This window comes from Capra hircus, chromosome 19 (assembly GCF_001704415.2).
Source record: "Capra hircus breed San Clemente chromosome 19, ASM170441v1, whole genome shotgun sequence".
In the NCBI taxonomy this organism is placed as follows: domain Eukaryota; kingdom Metazoa; phylum Chordata; class Mammalia; order Artiodactyla; family Bovidae; genus Capra; species Capra hircus.
The window spans coordinates 5,693,863-5,710,404 of NC_030826.1; the positions used below are offsets into that span (position 1 = coordinate 5,693,863).

The 16,542-nt window shown below is 42.1% G+C and overlaps 1 protein-coding gene across 3 annotated transcripts; it reads right to left on the reverse strand.

Moving 5' to 3' along the window:
- TMEM100 (transmembrane protein 100) lies at positions 10,641-16,018 on the reverse strand. 3 transcript variants are annotated; one of them, XM_005693084.3, is made up of 3 exons: positions 15,916-16,018; positions 13,352-13,489; positions 10,641-11,863 (listed from the first exon to the last, which is right to left on the reverse strand). In XM_005693084.3, exon 3 carries the CDS (start codon positions 11,796-11,798, stop codon positions 11,394-11,396), a length of 405 nt encoding a protein of 134 aa, XP_005693141.1. In that variant the 5' UTR covers positions 11,799-11,863; positions 13,352-13,489; positions 15,916-16,018; the 3' UTR covers positions 10,641-11,393. The 3 variants fall into 3 exon arrangements, with proteins under 3 accessions (XP_005693141.1, XP_005693137.1, XP_017919629.1); XM_005693080.3 differs by having other exon boundaries at positions 13,346-13,489; XM_018064140.1 differs by lacking the exon at positions 15,916-16,018 and having other exon boundaries at positions 13,346-13,998.

The window sequence follows — 16,542 nt, forward strand, 5'->3', positions numbered from 1 at the left end:
ATCCACAGCAGACCTCATTCTGCATAAACTATATCCAAAATGTTATCCCACCCATTGGGCAAGCCCTGCGACCCCTCACTGACAGGCGTCCTTTGAAAGCTGCTCTCAGGAACTTCTCCTGAGGTGTTGCCTTTCTTTACAGCTTGTCTGATTCCGTGAAGCCAGAGACTCCTTGAACCACCAAGAAAGGAAAACTGAGAAAATAGAGCAGTCTGACTGGTGAGAAACCCTGGGCTGTGTAGGAACTGTCAAGCACACATCTCATTTTGCTCAGGAAAGGCATTTCTTTAATCCACCTGTTCCATTGTTTATCATGCTATGTGTTTCCCCTTAATTGTCATTTGGGCAAAGTCTTTATGTTGTAAGGTGATCCCCTAGTAATTTTTAATGACCTTAGGCAAAATGATTGACACTGGATCCTGGAGTCAGATGTCCCTAGTGACGCAACTTGTTCTCCCAGTAGCAGGAGAGCTTCCTGCCATGATTAAGTTAGAACTGTGAGAGTGCTAAAATGTCCTCTGATGCAAGCACTTTTATTATAGAGTCTAGTTGCAGAGGAGTGAAGCAACACAAATCTTGCCTCCAAATATCCCTTTTTGCTCTGGACTAGCCACTCTCTATAGGAAAGCAATGTGTGCCGGACACTCAAAATACAAGTATTCACAGTCACACTTTCCCCAAACCTACAATTTTTCTGGCTCTATCCCTTCCTTTTTTTCTATTTCTTTTTCTGGTTCATACGACAATGGGATCATGACTGATTTACGTCTGGCAGGCTGCCAGTCTCTGAACGCTCATTAACTAGCCCAGTCAAGCAAGACAAAATATCGTCCATTCTGTATTTGAACTTGAAATGAAAAATCATCTGTATTTTCTTTTCTCAATAGGAGGCTGAGATGGAGCAAAATTGTAATTCTATTTTTTCTGGACGTGTCCTAAAGTTCCCAATGAAAATGCTTGAGAACTCAAGAGCTCTGAGTGTCAGAGCCACAGTGACTCAAGGCTGGATGGTCCTTAGCACAAAGGACTTTCTCAATGTCCCTGCCTAGTTTGTCTCTACTACTATTCAAGGTTCCTAGGTAACGAGTATTTTTAGGATATGGTTGCCTCCTGAGTGAATATTCTGAGTCATTAAAGATTCCTTAATTTATCAACATTGCACCACAAGGAACGCATTGAGACCAAAACACAAATAAGGCTATGGCCTATAAACATGTTATTAACTTAGAAAGGAAGAGGAAATCAATAGCCTATCTTGAAATCCCATTAATTTTACACTCAAGATTTTTGTAGGTATGCATTCCAAATTACTTTAGACATTGCGTTCCCTTTCTACTGGTACTGGAATAATTTCTTTTGGTACTGGAATCCAAATATATGAGATTAATACACAGACTGGGAAGTCGACCCTATACGCTTTTACTCTTTTTGTAGAATTATGCTTGAATATCTGAACCAGACTTAACTGAATCACAAAACATTTCTTTTCACTGCTTAAATTTTCAGTACCTCAATATGAGTGCTCAGTAAATTCTGGGCAAATGAGTGAATGAATAAACAGAAAGGAACTTCATCCTAGAAGGGAGCTGGCATGCTGGCGTGACTCAGTAATTCCCCAGCATTGCCACATAATTACCTGACTCATTTATACGTGCTTTATTTGTAAAATAGTTGTTGTATTTCTCCAAGTAAAACTTTATCTCCCTCCTCATTCTTTATTTATCTAATGATTGCTCATTATAATAATTCAAACAACATAGAGGAGTCTAAAGAAAAACTTTTCTTTAAAATAATACCCCAGTGGTATACATGCACTTAATGACACACCGTGTGTTCTTCTATAATTTTTCTTTGCTTAAATGAACTCATTTATACTTACACTTTATTTTATAAGAATAGTGAAAAGTGAAAGTGTTAGTCACTCAGTCGTGTCTGACTTTTTGCAACCCATTGACTGTAGCCCGCCAGGCTCCTCTGTTCATGGAATTCTCCAGGCAGGAATACTGAAGTAGGTAGCCATTCCCTTCTCCAGGGGATCTTCCTGACCTGGGGATTGAACGTGGGTCTCCTGCTTTGCAAGCAGATTCTTTACTGTCTGAGCCATCAGGGAAGCCCATAAGAATGGTATTGGATGATAAATATTAGGTGAAAGCTTTTTTCATGTAATATATTGTACAGATCCTTCTAAATTAATATGTGTACCTAGCAATCTGCCTTATTCACTTTATTAGCTACAGAGTTTGATCCCTGGGTCAGGAAGATCCCCTGAAGAAGGGAATGGTTTACTCACTCCAGTATTCTTGCCTGGAGAATCCCATGGACAGAGGAGCCTGGTGGGCTACAGTCCATGGGGTCACAAAGAGTTGGACATGACTGAGTGACTAATACTTTCACTTTTATAGATAATAGAAACACACCATATTTCATTTAAAGTTGTTCGGTGTATGTGTATATACGTTATGGCAAGTCAGAAGTAAATACTCATGTAGTTCTATTATATCTCTAACTATCATGCATTTCCAGAAGTAGGATACAGAGCATCCATATTTAAGTTTTAATGAAATATGGCTGTATTACCTGATTCTTAACCCTTACCAATGTTTGTATTTATAAATCCTCTACTTCATTATAAATCTATTGAAAAATAAAATGGTATCATATTGTGGTTGTTAATTTACATTCCCTGGGAAGAGTTTGTTTTTAAGTACCGATTCTGGGGCCCACTTTGAAGATACTGGAGTCAGCACTTGTGAATCCTGGTCTTTGCAGAGCTGCCAGGTGGGTCTGAGGCAGTCAGTGTTTGGAGAGGCATTTAGGGAGCACTGATCAAAATGATCTCCTGGTTGAGACATAAGCTTCCATTATTTAAAAACAAAACAAAATCCTCAACAGCAATAAGATCTGATTAGTAAAATCTGTGTGTGCATAATAATGTTATTTTAATATGACTTTCAGCTATACTTATTTTAGATGTTGATGCAAATCTCAATTCACCATCTTCACTTTTTAAAAATGTCTGTGTCCAGTCAGAAAAGACTAAAGCGTAGCGGGTATAGATGATCTTATTTGCAAAACAGTAATAGAAACACAGACAGAGAGAGCAAACGTATGGACCCTAAGAGGAGAAGGAGGTGTAGGATGAACCGGAAGATTGGGGCTGACATATACAATATACACACCATCGATACTCTGTATAAGACAGATAACTAATGAGACCCTACTCAGTGCTCTGTAGTGACCTCAGGGGGATGGAATTCCTAAAAAAGAGGGGATATATGTATAAGTGGGGCTTTCCTGGTGACTCAGTGACAAAGCTGCCTGCAATGTAAGAGACCCAGGTTCCATCCCTGGGTCAAAAAGATCCCCTGAAGAAGGGAACGGCTACCCACTCCAGTATTCTTGCCTGGAGAATTCCATGGACAGAGGAGCCTGGTAGGCTACAGTCCAGGGAGTCGCTATGACTGAGTGACTAACACTTTTTTTCCTAGAGTTGATTCATTTTGCTGCACAGTAGAAACTAACACAACATTGTAAAGCAACTATACTCCAATAAAAATTAATTTTTTAAAATAATACTTTTTAGAAACATCCTTAACAGCACAACCAAATGACACAGACCTCTAACCAAGGGTGGGCATCCTATAGGAGCCTCCAAAGCGCGGGGGCAAAATGGAATGGAAAGGCAGTGACCTGCATCTGGGTGTGAGTCTTACTTCTAACCTGTTGGATCACAAGCAAACCGTTTAACCTCTCCAAGGCCCCGTTTCGTCATCTGAAAATGAGGGTAATATTTCACTGAATAGGAGGATAGGAGTTAGAAAGGCAATGCAGGTGAAAATGCTAAGACTACTTCCAAGTGCCATGTAAATGCTAACTGGACCTCTAATCAGATAGCATGATAGTGCTCAGGTTTTTCTGAGATATGTACATTTGGATAAGGATATACTGAACATAGAGGCTTCCCTGGTGGCTCAGCAGTAATGAATCTGCCTGCAATGCAGGAGACCACCTTCAATGAAGGAGACATAGGTTTGATCCCTGGGCTGGGAAGATCCCTTAGAGAAGGAAATGGCAAGCCACTCCAGTATTCTTGCCTAGGAAATCCCATGGACAGAGGAGCCTGGCAGATTAAAGTCCATGGTGTCCCAAGGGTCATCACGACTTAGTGACTAAACCACCACCACCACCATACTGAACATAAGGAATCTCTGATTGAAAGAGCAAAACATTAATAAGTATATGGATTTGGAGGGTGTGGATTCCTGTCAGGTAGGGCCTAATACAAATTCTTGGGTCAGTTCATTTTCTCTTAGTGTTTGCAATTTCACTTTTAAGGTAAACTGCTGTTTTTTCTACCAACATCCCATTTAAACTGACTTTCTCATAGTTTCTGTACTTTTCAGTGTCTTAAAAACTCAATCATACATCAGCCATGTTTTAAAATTAATTTTAAGATAGGTAAAAGCAGGGGTCTTCCCTGGCGGTCTAGTGGTGAAGAATTCACCTTGCAATTCCAAGGTTCCCTCTGGAAGTACCCCGGTTCCCCCTCTTACTGCCCTCACCTGGCTAACTGTTCGTCCACTCTCCATCTCAAGTCATCGCCTTCATCTTCAGTTTCCTCTACAGTGTGTTATGTTTTCTGGCTATGAACTCTGTCATACCCTGCCCCCCAGTTTCAGGCAGAGGCTGGCTGATATTCAGAGCTTTGAGTTTTCCATGCAGGACACTCAAGGAGGCCAGGGATCAGAGTACCAGCTTTGGTGGCGGGAGATGTGGCAGACAGCCCCAAGTTCTGGTGGCAGATGGTTCAGAGGTCATCTGCATTTTCGGTCCTGGCTTGTCCAAACTATTGAGCTGGTCCTCAGCGTTAGCTTGGACTCTTGCTCCTCTGTGGCTCAGCTTCTGCTGGGACTTTATTCAAGAATCAGGTATTGAAAATTTACTGTGTACCTGGGTGTCTGGGCATTGCAGTTAAGCAGTAGATCCTGCTCGCTTACTCCATGATCTCAATTACTTGGCTTAATTTGTGCCCCAGTTTCCACATCTGTGTAAGATACAGGTAATAATAGTACCTACTTCATTGGGTTGTTGTGAAAATTGAGTGAGAGCCTGCATTCAAACAAAGCTCAGAGAGTAATGCTTAGAGTGTACTGAGTGCCCAGTAAATACTGTTGTTCACACTGTGAGTTAAACGCCAGCCTCCAGTCTGCTTTCCTGGTCTCAGAGCACTTCCCTGAGAATTTGTCTCTTGCTGCTTTGCTTTTTCAAAGCCCGGATCTAAATTTTATATTTACACTCTAATTTCTTCTCCCATTTCGAACCTGCTCTGCCTTATCACAGCCCAAGTTCTGTGGAGCATTCCCTTTCTAAAATATATACTTAAAAGCAAATGCTATACCCGTTGGAATGACTAAAATGGGAAAGATGCAAGTGTAAAAATACTGGTGGAGGTGTAAAGCTTCCAGAACTCTTTTATAGTGCTGGTAGGAGGATGAATTGATTCAGTCATTTTAGAAAACGGGCAGTTAGAGCTGAACACAGCCTATCCTTTGTTTAATTCAGGGATCCCACTGCTAGGTATTTCTCACCCTAGGAGTTGTGTATGTATGTAAGCAAAAAATCATGTAAACCAATACAGTGTTGTAAAGTAAAATAAAGTAAAAATAAAAATAAAAAAAAAGTCATGTAGGAGAAATTTCACAATAGCACAATGTTCGTTATCTCTTCTTGAATAACAAGTTACTCTAAAACTTAGCAACTTGTAACAACAAACATTTATTATCTCACAGTTTCTGTGGCTCAGAAATCTGCGAATGACTTAGCCGGATGAAGGGCCAATTCACTCATTAAGTACAGTATGTGCAGTGCCTGGGGTCCATGGTGTTTGTCAGTACAGTTTCCTTCTTGCAATAAGTGAAATTCATCTTATTTTTGTTTTGTTTTCTGGTGGAGGAAAAGGCCTAGGAGACAAGAGTGCTGAGGACCAATCAAGTCATATAATCACATAAGGCAACCCTGGCTGAGGGTCTCTCAGGAGGCTTTGGTCAAACTGTCAGCTGGGACCACAGATCCACCTCCACGGTGACTCAGGTAGAGGCTGGCAGGTCTCAGAGCTGCTGTCCAGCTGCTGGCCAGAGGCTTCAGTGTCTCCCCACGCAGCCTCTCCATGGTGTCCTCCCAACGTGGCAGATGGCTTTCCCCAAAGAAAGGAGGGAAAGAGAGGCACCAAGGTGAAGCCTCAGCATCTTCCAAGACGGTTATCTTGGACGTGACACACCATCACTTCTGCCGCATTCTGTCGGTTACACAGATCCTGAGATAACGCAGGAGGCAGGCCACTCAGGAGCCTGGCTATCACAGGTACTATCTATTTTCTTTTATTATTTTTTTAAATTAGGGGATAACTATTTCACAATGCTGTGATGGCTTTTGCCATACAGCAGCAAGAAGCAGCTTCAGGCATACACAGGTCCCCTCCCTCTTGAGTTCCCCTTCCACTTCCTGCCTACCCTGCCCCCTCTAGGTCATCACAGAGTGATGGCTTTGTGTTCCCCGCATCATACATTGATACACTGGCTCTCTATTTCTCATGCGGTAATATGTATGAAACTAGAAACTATCTGAATGCCTTTCACAGTAGAAAGGATAAAAGATGGTGTATTCATACAAAGAATACGACACAGCGATGAGACCGAGTTCTTTGTGATGACGCACAACAGTATGGATGTACTTCACAAACATAATATTTCACGGAGGAAGCCAGGGGCAGGGAATACACCCTATGTTTCCACTTATGTAATGTTAAAGATTAGGCAGAGCTACTCGTGTGTCAGAGGCGAGGATGATGGTTCCTCCTGGAGCGATAATGACTGGATGGACTCAAGGGGAGTTTTGATCAGTTTATTCATCTGACTCTCCAGGTTCTGTATGAGTGTGTGTCGGTGTGTGTGAAATTCCCACTTTTCTCTATGCATACTATTTTTTAAAGTTTTCTGAAAATTGGTGTAAGAACACCTTTTTGGTCTCCTTTTCCTATCATTCTGGAAATGATATCAGCCACAGCCAAGCATAAGCCTGGGGTAACTATAATCTCTGGTCAGCAAATTGGTCTGACACAAGGCCCACCGGCCATGAAAACTTGATAAGCTACTTACCCTCTGCGAACTGTAGTTTGCTTATCTGAGAGCAGGGTGGACGTGCACTTCTAGCATCAAAGTGTGGCAGAGAATACGGAGTAATGTCAGGTACAGTTGAGGCCCATCACATACTGGGTCAAAGAGTAATGTGAAAGTCAAACTCAAACAAAGTACCTTTGCAAATTCCTTAGATGAGCCTTAAGTCACTTTAATGCCCTTGAGGCCCAAAGATCAGGAACAAGTAATTAACTTTTTTTCCTTTTCTTTAGATTTCTGTCCTGGAAAGGGGTTTTCCCTTTGGAACAGGGGTTTTCCCCAGATTATTTTGGTTCTAGAAAACTTTTGTGGATAATGCCAAGGTTAAACAAAGTGACTCATTAAAGTCATTTAACTAAAACAGGGGTTTGCTTGATTCTTGATGGCATGTTGAGACAATAAATAGAGAAAGAAGTTGAGGTTAACATTAGAGAGATAAATAACAATTTTTTTCAACAGGGTAGTACCTTATAGTTGACAAAACTTAAATCATTTCTTTAAAATTAACCTTATTTTAAAGATGAGGCTTAACCTCTCAAGATCAAACTAGTTTTTAACAGGAGATCTGGGATTCATAACCAGAACTTCCAAGTTCAGAACCGTAATACGGTGCAAATCCTGGTCTCTATCTCTGTCTGTGTGTCTGTCTGTCTCTTAGGGCGGTGGTGGAACAGAGGGGTAGGTCTGGGAACTTGTGATTTGGCTCTCCTGGGTTTATATGGCCTTAGCCACCTGTATGACCCTCCTGACCTTGCCATCTTTAGGCGAGATTCCCTAGATCAGTTAAGATAGTGAGGTGGGGCAAGCAGAGTTTCTCTGCTGGCTGTGGTTCTCATCTGGGCAGAGACTTGCTGCCCACAATGGGGTTAAAGGTTGCTCCTGTGCATTCTGGTATGTGAGAGGTCTAGGAAATGTTCTGCTAGGTGATAGAGTTGGTTTCTGATGCTCCAGGGTGGGGCCAGGTTATCTCTTCAATACATATATGTCTGGATCATGCTTATGCATGCATTTAACATGTGCTTATCACTAGATAATCAAACCATTCTTAAAGGCAAACCTTCACCATTGCAGACATACGTTATGAGATACTTGTGATACCATGATTCAAGTCTGGGTTTATCCTCCTCACGGGAGTTGGGAGCCACAATACATAGGACTTGGCTGTGCCTTACAGTCTTGCAAGTGTGTAGACCTTTTTAATGTGACTGGAGCCTCCCTCAACAGGGCAAGACCTTCCTGTACTTACTAGAAGAACCCAGAATTAGCCATTGCAAAGTGACTTGGGGAGGAAGGCAGGCGTGGGTTCAGGGGAGAATCTTCTCCAACATCTCACATCTAGGAGAGATACCACTATTTTCAGTAAGATCTTCTTTCAGTCTTTACAATTTCAGTCATTCCATGGGGTTTCTTTGGGGACTCTCGGGTAGCAGCATGAGGCCCCCTGGTGGCCTGAAATAATTCACAAGGTTACTTTTTAAGCATTTGGAAGGGCAGGTGTAGCTGGAGCAGCACAAAGGTAGTAAGTACATACCCACCTGGACCAGGCGCATCCAGTAGGGCAGGGTAAGAACGATGGCTTATTCTGGGAGAGGTGAGAACTAAAGAATTTTCTCTTAAGAGATTAAAACAAATGAACTCTAATTCTGGATAAACCGCTCAATGCGCTCTGATTTTTATTTAGTTCATTTAGCAAACACTTGCTGTTGAGTACCTAATCTGGGAAGGACATTTTATTAGGCATCACACAGGGGGTTTAAACATATATGACGCATTATGTACTTCTAAGAAGCTTTGGAAGAGGACCCTACATTTATGGCATTATTGTGGTAGAGAATGAAAGTTGCCATCAGAGACCGTATAGGTAGAGACTCTTGAGGAAGCAATTCCTTTCAGATAAATGGGAACCTATAGGAAGAGGCTGCACTTAAGTTGGGGCTGTAGTGAGAATCAGGGTTTGGGTATGTTTGAGTTGGAGAGGGAGAGGATGGCATTATGCAGGAGGGAAAACAGAGGTTTGAACACACATGGAGGCAGGAAACTTGATGTCTGATCCAAGCATAGGGAGTTGGGTGGTCTGGCTACCTCATATGAGTTTTCAGGTTGAGAGTGAAAGCTGGATACATCTGTTTGGATCAGACACAGCAGAACCTTGAACACTAGCCTGAGAAATTTCTTCATCAAGCAGAGGGAATTTTTTGGATATCTTTGGGCCGGAAAAAAAAAAAAAAAAGAACACATCAAAACACAATATTCCTTGCACTGTCATAAACACAATGCCATATACTTTCATTTGGTCCAGAGGAGGGTGGACCTGCCTGTGTTTAAGATAATTGAAATGTACTCCACTGTACTGAACTCCAAACTTCTGCCACCTGACCTTCAAAGCCAGGAGAAACTAGGTCATCCAGGTGTCTCCCCTTAAAAAAACCATGAGTTCTAGGGCCCACTCAGTGCCAGAGGGCTCAAATATTTAATTAAAGTCCTTGATAGAACACTTTCCATCAAAAGTGCTATGCTAGGCTTCCTTTGTTTTTCCAAGGTTTAGGAAAGGCTTTGTGTCTATCTTTCCACTCTAGTTTAGTGTAGTTTAAATGACATGAACCAGGGATATTTCTGGCTAGAGTTATGGTGTAGAGTCCTAGCTGTTCATTATCCACAGAATTCAAGCAGTAACCTCATTTTTGTTGCATTATAACTAACTCAGCTAAGCAGTCTGAGAAGCTACACAATGCCTGGCATATAGCTGGTGCTCAAAAATATGGTATGCAAATACTTAACCACAAATTCAATAAATATGCAGGACTTCCCTGGTGACTCAGATGGTAAAGAAAGTGTAAGCGGGGCAGGAGACCTGGATTTGATCCCTGGGTCAAGAAGATCCCCTAGAGAAGGGAATGACTACCCACTCCAGTGTTCTTGTCTGGAGAATTTCATGAACAGAGGAGCCTGGTGAGCTGCAGTCCACGGGGTTTGCAAAGAATCAAACACAACTGAGCAACTAATACATATGTAATACATATTTGACAACATATTATAAAATTTTAGACCCCAGGCTTTGATTTCCTAATTGTAATGACATAGACATCTTTTAAAATGACATAATTCTTATTTTTCAAAAGTTATAAAAAACAGTGTGACAAAAATAGAAATCTTTGAGTTAAATTAGGAAGAAGCAACATTTGAGAGGAATACAATTGAGATGTTGCCGAGGCAAAGGAAGAAGGGGAATTTGTAACCGCAGTAACATAACTACAATAGAAGTAAGCATTTGAGAAGTTTTAGCAGGGACTTCCTTGGTGGTCCTGTGGCTAGGACTCCAAGATCCCAATGCAGGGGGCCTGGGTTCAGTCCCTGGTCAGGGAACTAGATCCTGATTGCTGCAACTAAAAAGAACCCGTATGGGGCAATGAAAGTCAAAGAACCCCACATGCTGCAGCTGGGACCTGGCACAGTCAAAGAAGTAAGGAGTTTCAGCAGCAATGAGTATTTATTATTTTGAATGAACTGTACATGAAACAAATTTTTACATGAAATATAAAAATCATCAAAAGTGCTGTATAGGATTATTTTAATATTAATTTATCCCCCCATGTGATCTAGTAGCTACACATTTTGCCTTTTTCAATGATCTGATAACATCATTACAATCATGTAAGAACTGTCCAATGTTAAAACATAAAAAAAAAAAATTAGTTTATTCCTCAAGAAAAGTACCACCAGTGATGCTTTACTGAACATGAAAAATAAACAGATGCCAGAGAATCAACTTTTTGGGAAAAAGAAATATCACAGAATTTCATGAGTGAATGCAAAGTTCAAAGCACATCAGACTCTCAGCAGAACATTCTTGGTATATAACATCCTAATAGTGTGGGTTATCTCCTTTGGAGGCAGGTCACTGGTGTGCCAGAACTCATCTTTTCTGGCCTACTTTCCAACAAAATGTCTAATGCCACGAGCCTCCCATGACTCCTTGAAATATTTAATACAGAGGAAATGCTGATTTTCAGTCTTAGAATAGCCCTTGGAGTTAAGTTTGTCGTAGAAGAAGAAAGAAGTCATTGCTCACAGACGAGAGCCCTGCGCACCTTCTGCCGTCAGGCCAAACCGTGCCTCTGGTCCGTGCCAAGTGCGTGCTCCCCACAGTGGTCCTGGGCGCCCTGGCTGATGAAGTGAGAGCAGGTCCTTCAGGTCACGCGTCCCAGCCGGTCTCATTCGGTCCTAAACAAACCAGCCTCTCTGATTCGCCACCAGAGTTGTCTGGCTCTCCCGCCTCTTGGCTTTCTTGCTCCTCTGCCTCACTTTCCAGCACAGAACGCTGGACGCTAACAGAAAAAGTCCCAGGGACAGAAGGACCAGGCCCAGGATGGAGATGATGGAGCCGTGGGAGTTGAAGCTGTACGCCACGGCGGTGACCACGGTCCCGGTGATGAGGACCACCACGGCGAAGGGGACGACACAGCGGTAGCAGGAGAGCTCAGCGCCCCCGGTGGCGGCCGCCAGCTGAATCTCGCTGACCAGGGGCACCATGGTAACCACCACTTCGCCATTGGCATTCTTTTCCATTGCCACCGGCTTGGGAGACTTTGGGGTTCCCAGGATCTCCTTTATGGGCTCGTCTGTCATTGTTACAGCGGCGTCTCCTAGCTGAGTTCACAGACTAGATCTGGGTGGTCTCCTCAGGGCAAAAACTGTGAAGACAGGAGATGTCAGCTGAATGCATTAGAGTGAGCCCCACAAGTAGTAGTAAAGACCTGGGGAAACACCACTATGTTCTTTTCTTTTCCAGGAGACGTGGATGCCTGTGAAAATCAGCTTGAATGTATTTTTTCCCCAACTTTTGCATCCTCTTTGCATTGGGCAGAAAGCAAGATAAAGCAGAGAGCCATAAAGAAAGGGAAGGTATATAAGCAGGAAGCCCTTTACAGAGCTTAGTACTCTCTGGCAGTCTACAAATGTTTTACAAGCTTTTCTGCTTTGTCTATTGCTTTCTTTCCTCTAAACACAGAGAATCCTTAATCTTAATCCCAAAACAACCTCATTCAAGAGGTTAGTGTGTTATAAACAACACTTCGCGCAGTCCGTTCCACACTCACAGCAACCTAGACGCTGCCAGTGTTTCCGGGCGTAACATGCATTCTTTCCAAACTATCGCCCATTCACTGTGCACCAAAGCAATTTCAAGACCAGCAGCCAGCATTTAAGTGATATTTTTCTACATCAACTGATGGTCAACAAGTCTTCATTGTTTTAACTATTAAATGCAATGAAGCAGGCATCCTGGCTCCATGGTGGGAGTGCGTTTGGCAAAAATTCAGTGATAATAAGGCTAGGATTTGTGATCTAAAATGTGGCAATATCCTCTGATGTATTTGAAAAGAGAAAAATAAGAAAAACAAGTCAACAATTTTGTTGGAAATAATTTTGTGCTTTTTTATGTTGAAGGAGAGGTCACCTATTAATTAGCAGTTAGATTTACAAATTTTCCATTAAATCCAACAAGGAATTATATGTACCACTTGTTTTAAAAGAATGAGCATCCTAGATTTTCAATAAAGATCTACAAGCTTACTTTCACCCCATGCTCCAGTGTACAAAAATGTCATGCGAGTCATCTTTGCAAATATTTTGAACCTGAACATTTCAGAAGGAAATCTGAAACTCTCCATCAAAAATCTCTGGTTGAAATGCCATCTCTGAGAAAACAGTGGACACTCCTGTCTTGTTCAGGCATGGCAAGTCATTCTCTTTCACCCTTGAGAAGTGATCTAATAGCTGAATGGTTGAACAGTTACAGTTATGCTTTAAATGAAAGCATTTAAAGGAAGATAGTAGAGATGATTTCAGTGAGATGACAACTTTGATCATATTAAATACTCACTGAAAACTAATTCAACCCCAAAGTCAGACCTCACAAGTTCTTCCTTGCCCTGGGAGGTCAAAATATCACTCCTTGTCCAATGAACTGAAAGTTAGAGCTGTCTATTTGCACGAGACTTTCAGTCACCAAAATAAATCACTGCTGTTCAAGATACCTTAATGACTGGCTAGATCAATAAAAGGATATTTGAGATTCTGTCTGAAAGGAAAGAAAAAAAAACAACCTTCAACCCAAAGATGAAACTTCAGCTAACTTAAAAATGAGGCTGTGTCCCCCAAAGGTTTATACTTACATGTACCTCAGAGAGAAGCAATCCATTACCAGGGAGATCCCCGGACTTGAGAGGGAAGGATCAGCAGTCTGAGCTTCTTCTTGGACTTCTGAGAAGGCAGCCTGTCACAGCACCTCTGGCAGTAAAGTGACGGGACAGCGATCTCTGGGGAGGAGGAAAGATATAAAATGCTGTGGGTTTTAGATCCTGAGCTCTTTCTTTCACTCTACCCCTTCCTAAATGACGCTTGTCTTTCCCTCTCTCTTTTTATTTCCTCCCCCGCCGGTTTGCTCCTCCCTGCCTTTTTTTTTTTTTTTCTTCTTTCTTTTCCTTGCCAGCAGATTCTGAGTTTTGGCTTCCCCCAGCTCTGCTCAGTGACATGATAAGTCAGAATCATTTTAGAGTCCCCAGAGACAGGAGGCAGCTTTTACTTTTATTTCTCTTTCAGCCTTTACTGAGTGCACTGCTTTGCATTACTCATTTTTTCCCCAGCCAGACTCCAAATCTTCCCCCGCCCAGCAGGCATTTTCACAAGAAAATCCCCGAGTCAGCGTTGCAGACCCAGCTGAGGGGACAGGGCTGAAGGGACAGACACTTTTAGGGCTGCGGGAACAGCTGTGAAGTCATCGGGCAGCTGAATCCAGCCTCTAAGCCAACAAAAATCTATGTTCCTAGGTTTCCCGAGTATTCTTTCTTCATGTGTGTGTGTGCTGGCCATCTGAAGCTTAATACCTCCCTCCCCCGCTCGCCTCATTGGATGATAATTCATTTAGGAATGAGGGTGGAAGATACAAATGTTTGTGGTTAAGGGTGAAAACCAGTCATTCTGATTTAAACATGATTGCTAGGAAGGGAGTGCTAGGAAGTGAGTAGCCTTGGCCATACTGAAATTGTCATCATCACCATCGCTCATTTACAGAGCACCTCCCACGGGCATCACATGCAAGGTGCATGCATTAACACTAATGCTCACAACTTTACAAAGGAGTTTATAAACAGTTTATACTGAGGCTCAGAAACGTTAGGCAATCTGACAAACGTCATAGAGAGAAACTCTTGGTTTAACTCCAGTCTTTAACGGGCACACTAATCATGCAAGGGGCTTGTTAAATGCAGATTCTGATTCAATAGGTTTGTAGCTTGATCCTGGCTGATGCTAATCTTCTGCTCCTCGACCCACTTTAAGGAAGAAATATTTTCAATATTCAAATGCATATGACTGGATATATCATACTCTCAAACAATAAAGGTAAAGGTCTATTTCCCACCCCCTGTTGCCAAATGGGCTTTAAGCGACACATGAGGTATTTAAAATTTGAAAGCCACAGATTGTCTTTTGGAGCGAAAAATGAGGTTTTTTGGAGCGAAAAATGAGATTTTTTGGAGCGAAAAATGAGATCTTTTGGAGCGAAAATGAGATCATGTGTCTTTTGGAGTGAAAAATGAGATCATACCGGGCGACTCTTATAAGCTCATCCTATACTTCTGTACCCATGGTGGATTCCTGCCAATGTATGGCATAAACCACTACAATATTGTAAAGTGATTAGCCTCCAATTAAAATAAATAAATTTATATTAAAAAAGCTATCCATCTTCTATGTTTAGTCTGTACAAGTTTTAGTAACTTACTTTCAACTGATACAAGTAACACTAAAATATAAGTTAAATCTTGAAGGAGATTTGTTTTCCTTCTTTCTCTTGAGTTAAATTTCTCTAATTGCTGGTGGAGGGCATGGATGTTCTCAGACACCTCACCTCTGTTCTACAAGAGCTCACTCTTTCCAGCCTAGTCTAGAAATAAGGCCCTGGTGATTTTGTCATAAAGGGACAGGGGCGAGAAGTGTTTTTTCATTGAAAAGAAATAAAGCTAAAAAGCTCCAGAGGCTTTGCTGAGTCAGGGAGCCCAGCCTGTTGAGCTGGGCTGGAGGGCCTCAGCTACCACTATTTTCAGACTTTAAAGATGTGGTTGTAAAGGGACACAGCCATCCTCCAGGAGGAGTGCTGTTGCTTGGTATTCGAGATAAGGGGTACTTAGAACCAGAGCATTTAAGCACTGGCCAGCAATGCCCTGGGAGGATGGGGATACGGGGGATTCTTGAGGAGCTCCATAGGAGAGCAGCTATGTTTCCACTGCAAACTGTGGCCTTTGGGGGCAATTCCTCTTTACTTTCTAGCAGGGGCCTTTTCTCCCTCCCCACAGCATAATCCAATGACCCCACTGAAGCTCTGAATATCACCCTATCCTGCTGAAGACCATGCTTCCCCATTGTCAAAGTCAAAGGTCCATGATTTGAATTTCTCCCAGAAAGAAACCAGAGGCAACTGGTAAGCTCTTGGCTGAATTTATACGGAGGGGCAGAGAGTGTGTCTGTGAGCTGGGAGCAGGGTCGGTCTGTCTGTGTTGCTCCTAACACCCAAGCCCTCCTCAGCCTTTTCAGGCTTCAGAATTCTAATTCTTATTCACAGAGCTGCATCTGCCTGCACACACAGATGCACATGTTCAGATTCTAACAGCTGATGACTTGCACTGATTGATACAGAGAAGAAAGCTTTGGGATAAAGCAGAAATTGTATTTCAAGAATAGATACCTGGGGCTCCCTGGATGTCCAATGGTCAAGACTTCCCCTTTCAATGCAGTGGGTAGAGGTTCGATCCCTGGTTGGGGAGCCAAGATCCTACATGCCTGGAGGCCAAAAAACAAAACAAAACAAAAAAACAAACAAACCGCAAAAAACACATGAAATAAAAGCAATATTTTAAGAAATTCAATAAAGACTTTAAAATGACCCATATCAAAAACAGTCTAGAAAAAAAAAGACGACTTAAAAAAAAATGAAGAATAGATACCTATCATTACACCCAAGTACACCTGCAGTTTTAAATGACTTTTAAGTCTTCAAATTCAAAGAGAATTACTAGTGATCAAAAGTCTTTGAATGACTTTTTCTCCCTCCTCTCTGTGCCTATTAGAAATTAAACCCTCCAGAGAGTGCCTTAAGAAACACCTGCCCCCGATGCAAAATCTCATCTATAAAGCAACCAGTCTTTTTTTTCTGCAAGCCTTTCCTCAGAAGGGAGAGGAAATCTTTCTGGTTCTTTTTAAACATAAGGCTCCAGGAGATTCCTTTAAGCTTTGAGAGTGTTTCAGAAAACTTCCAATTCATGAATTAAATCTGCATCCTTCTATCCCACCTCACCCCTCCAAAGACTTCCAC

What these genes read in the sequence shown, in the direction of transcription:
- TMEM100 (XM_005693084.3), bottom strand. Translation starts at nt 11,798, where the DNA reads ATGACAGACGAGCCCATAAAGGAGATCCTGGGAACCCCAAAGTCTCCC.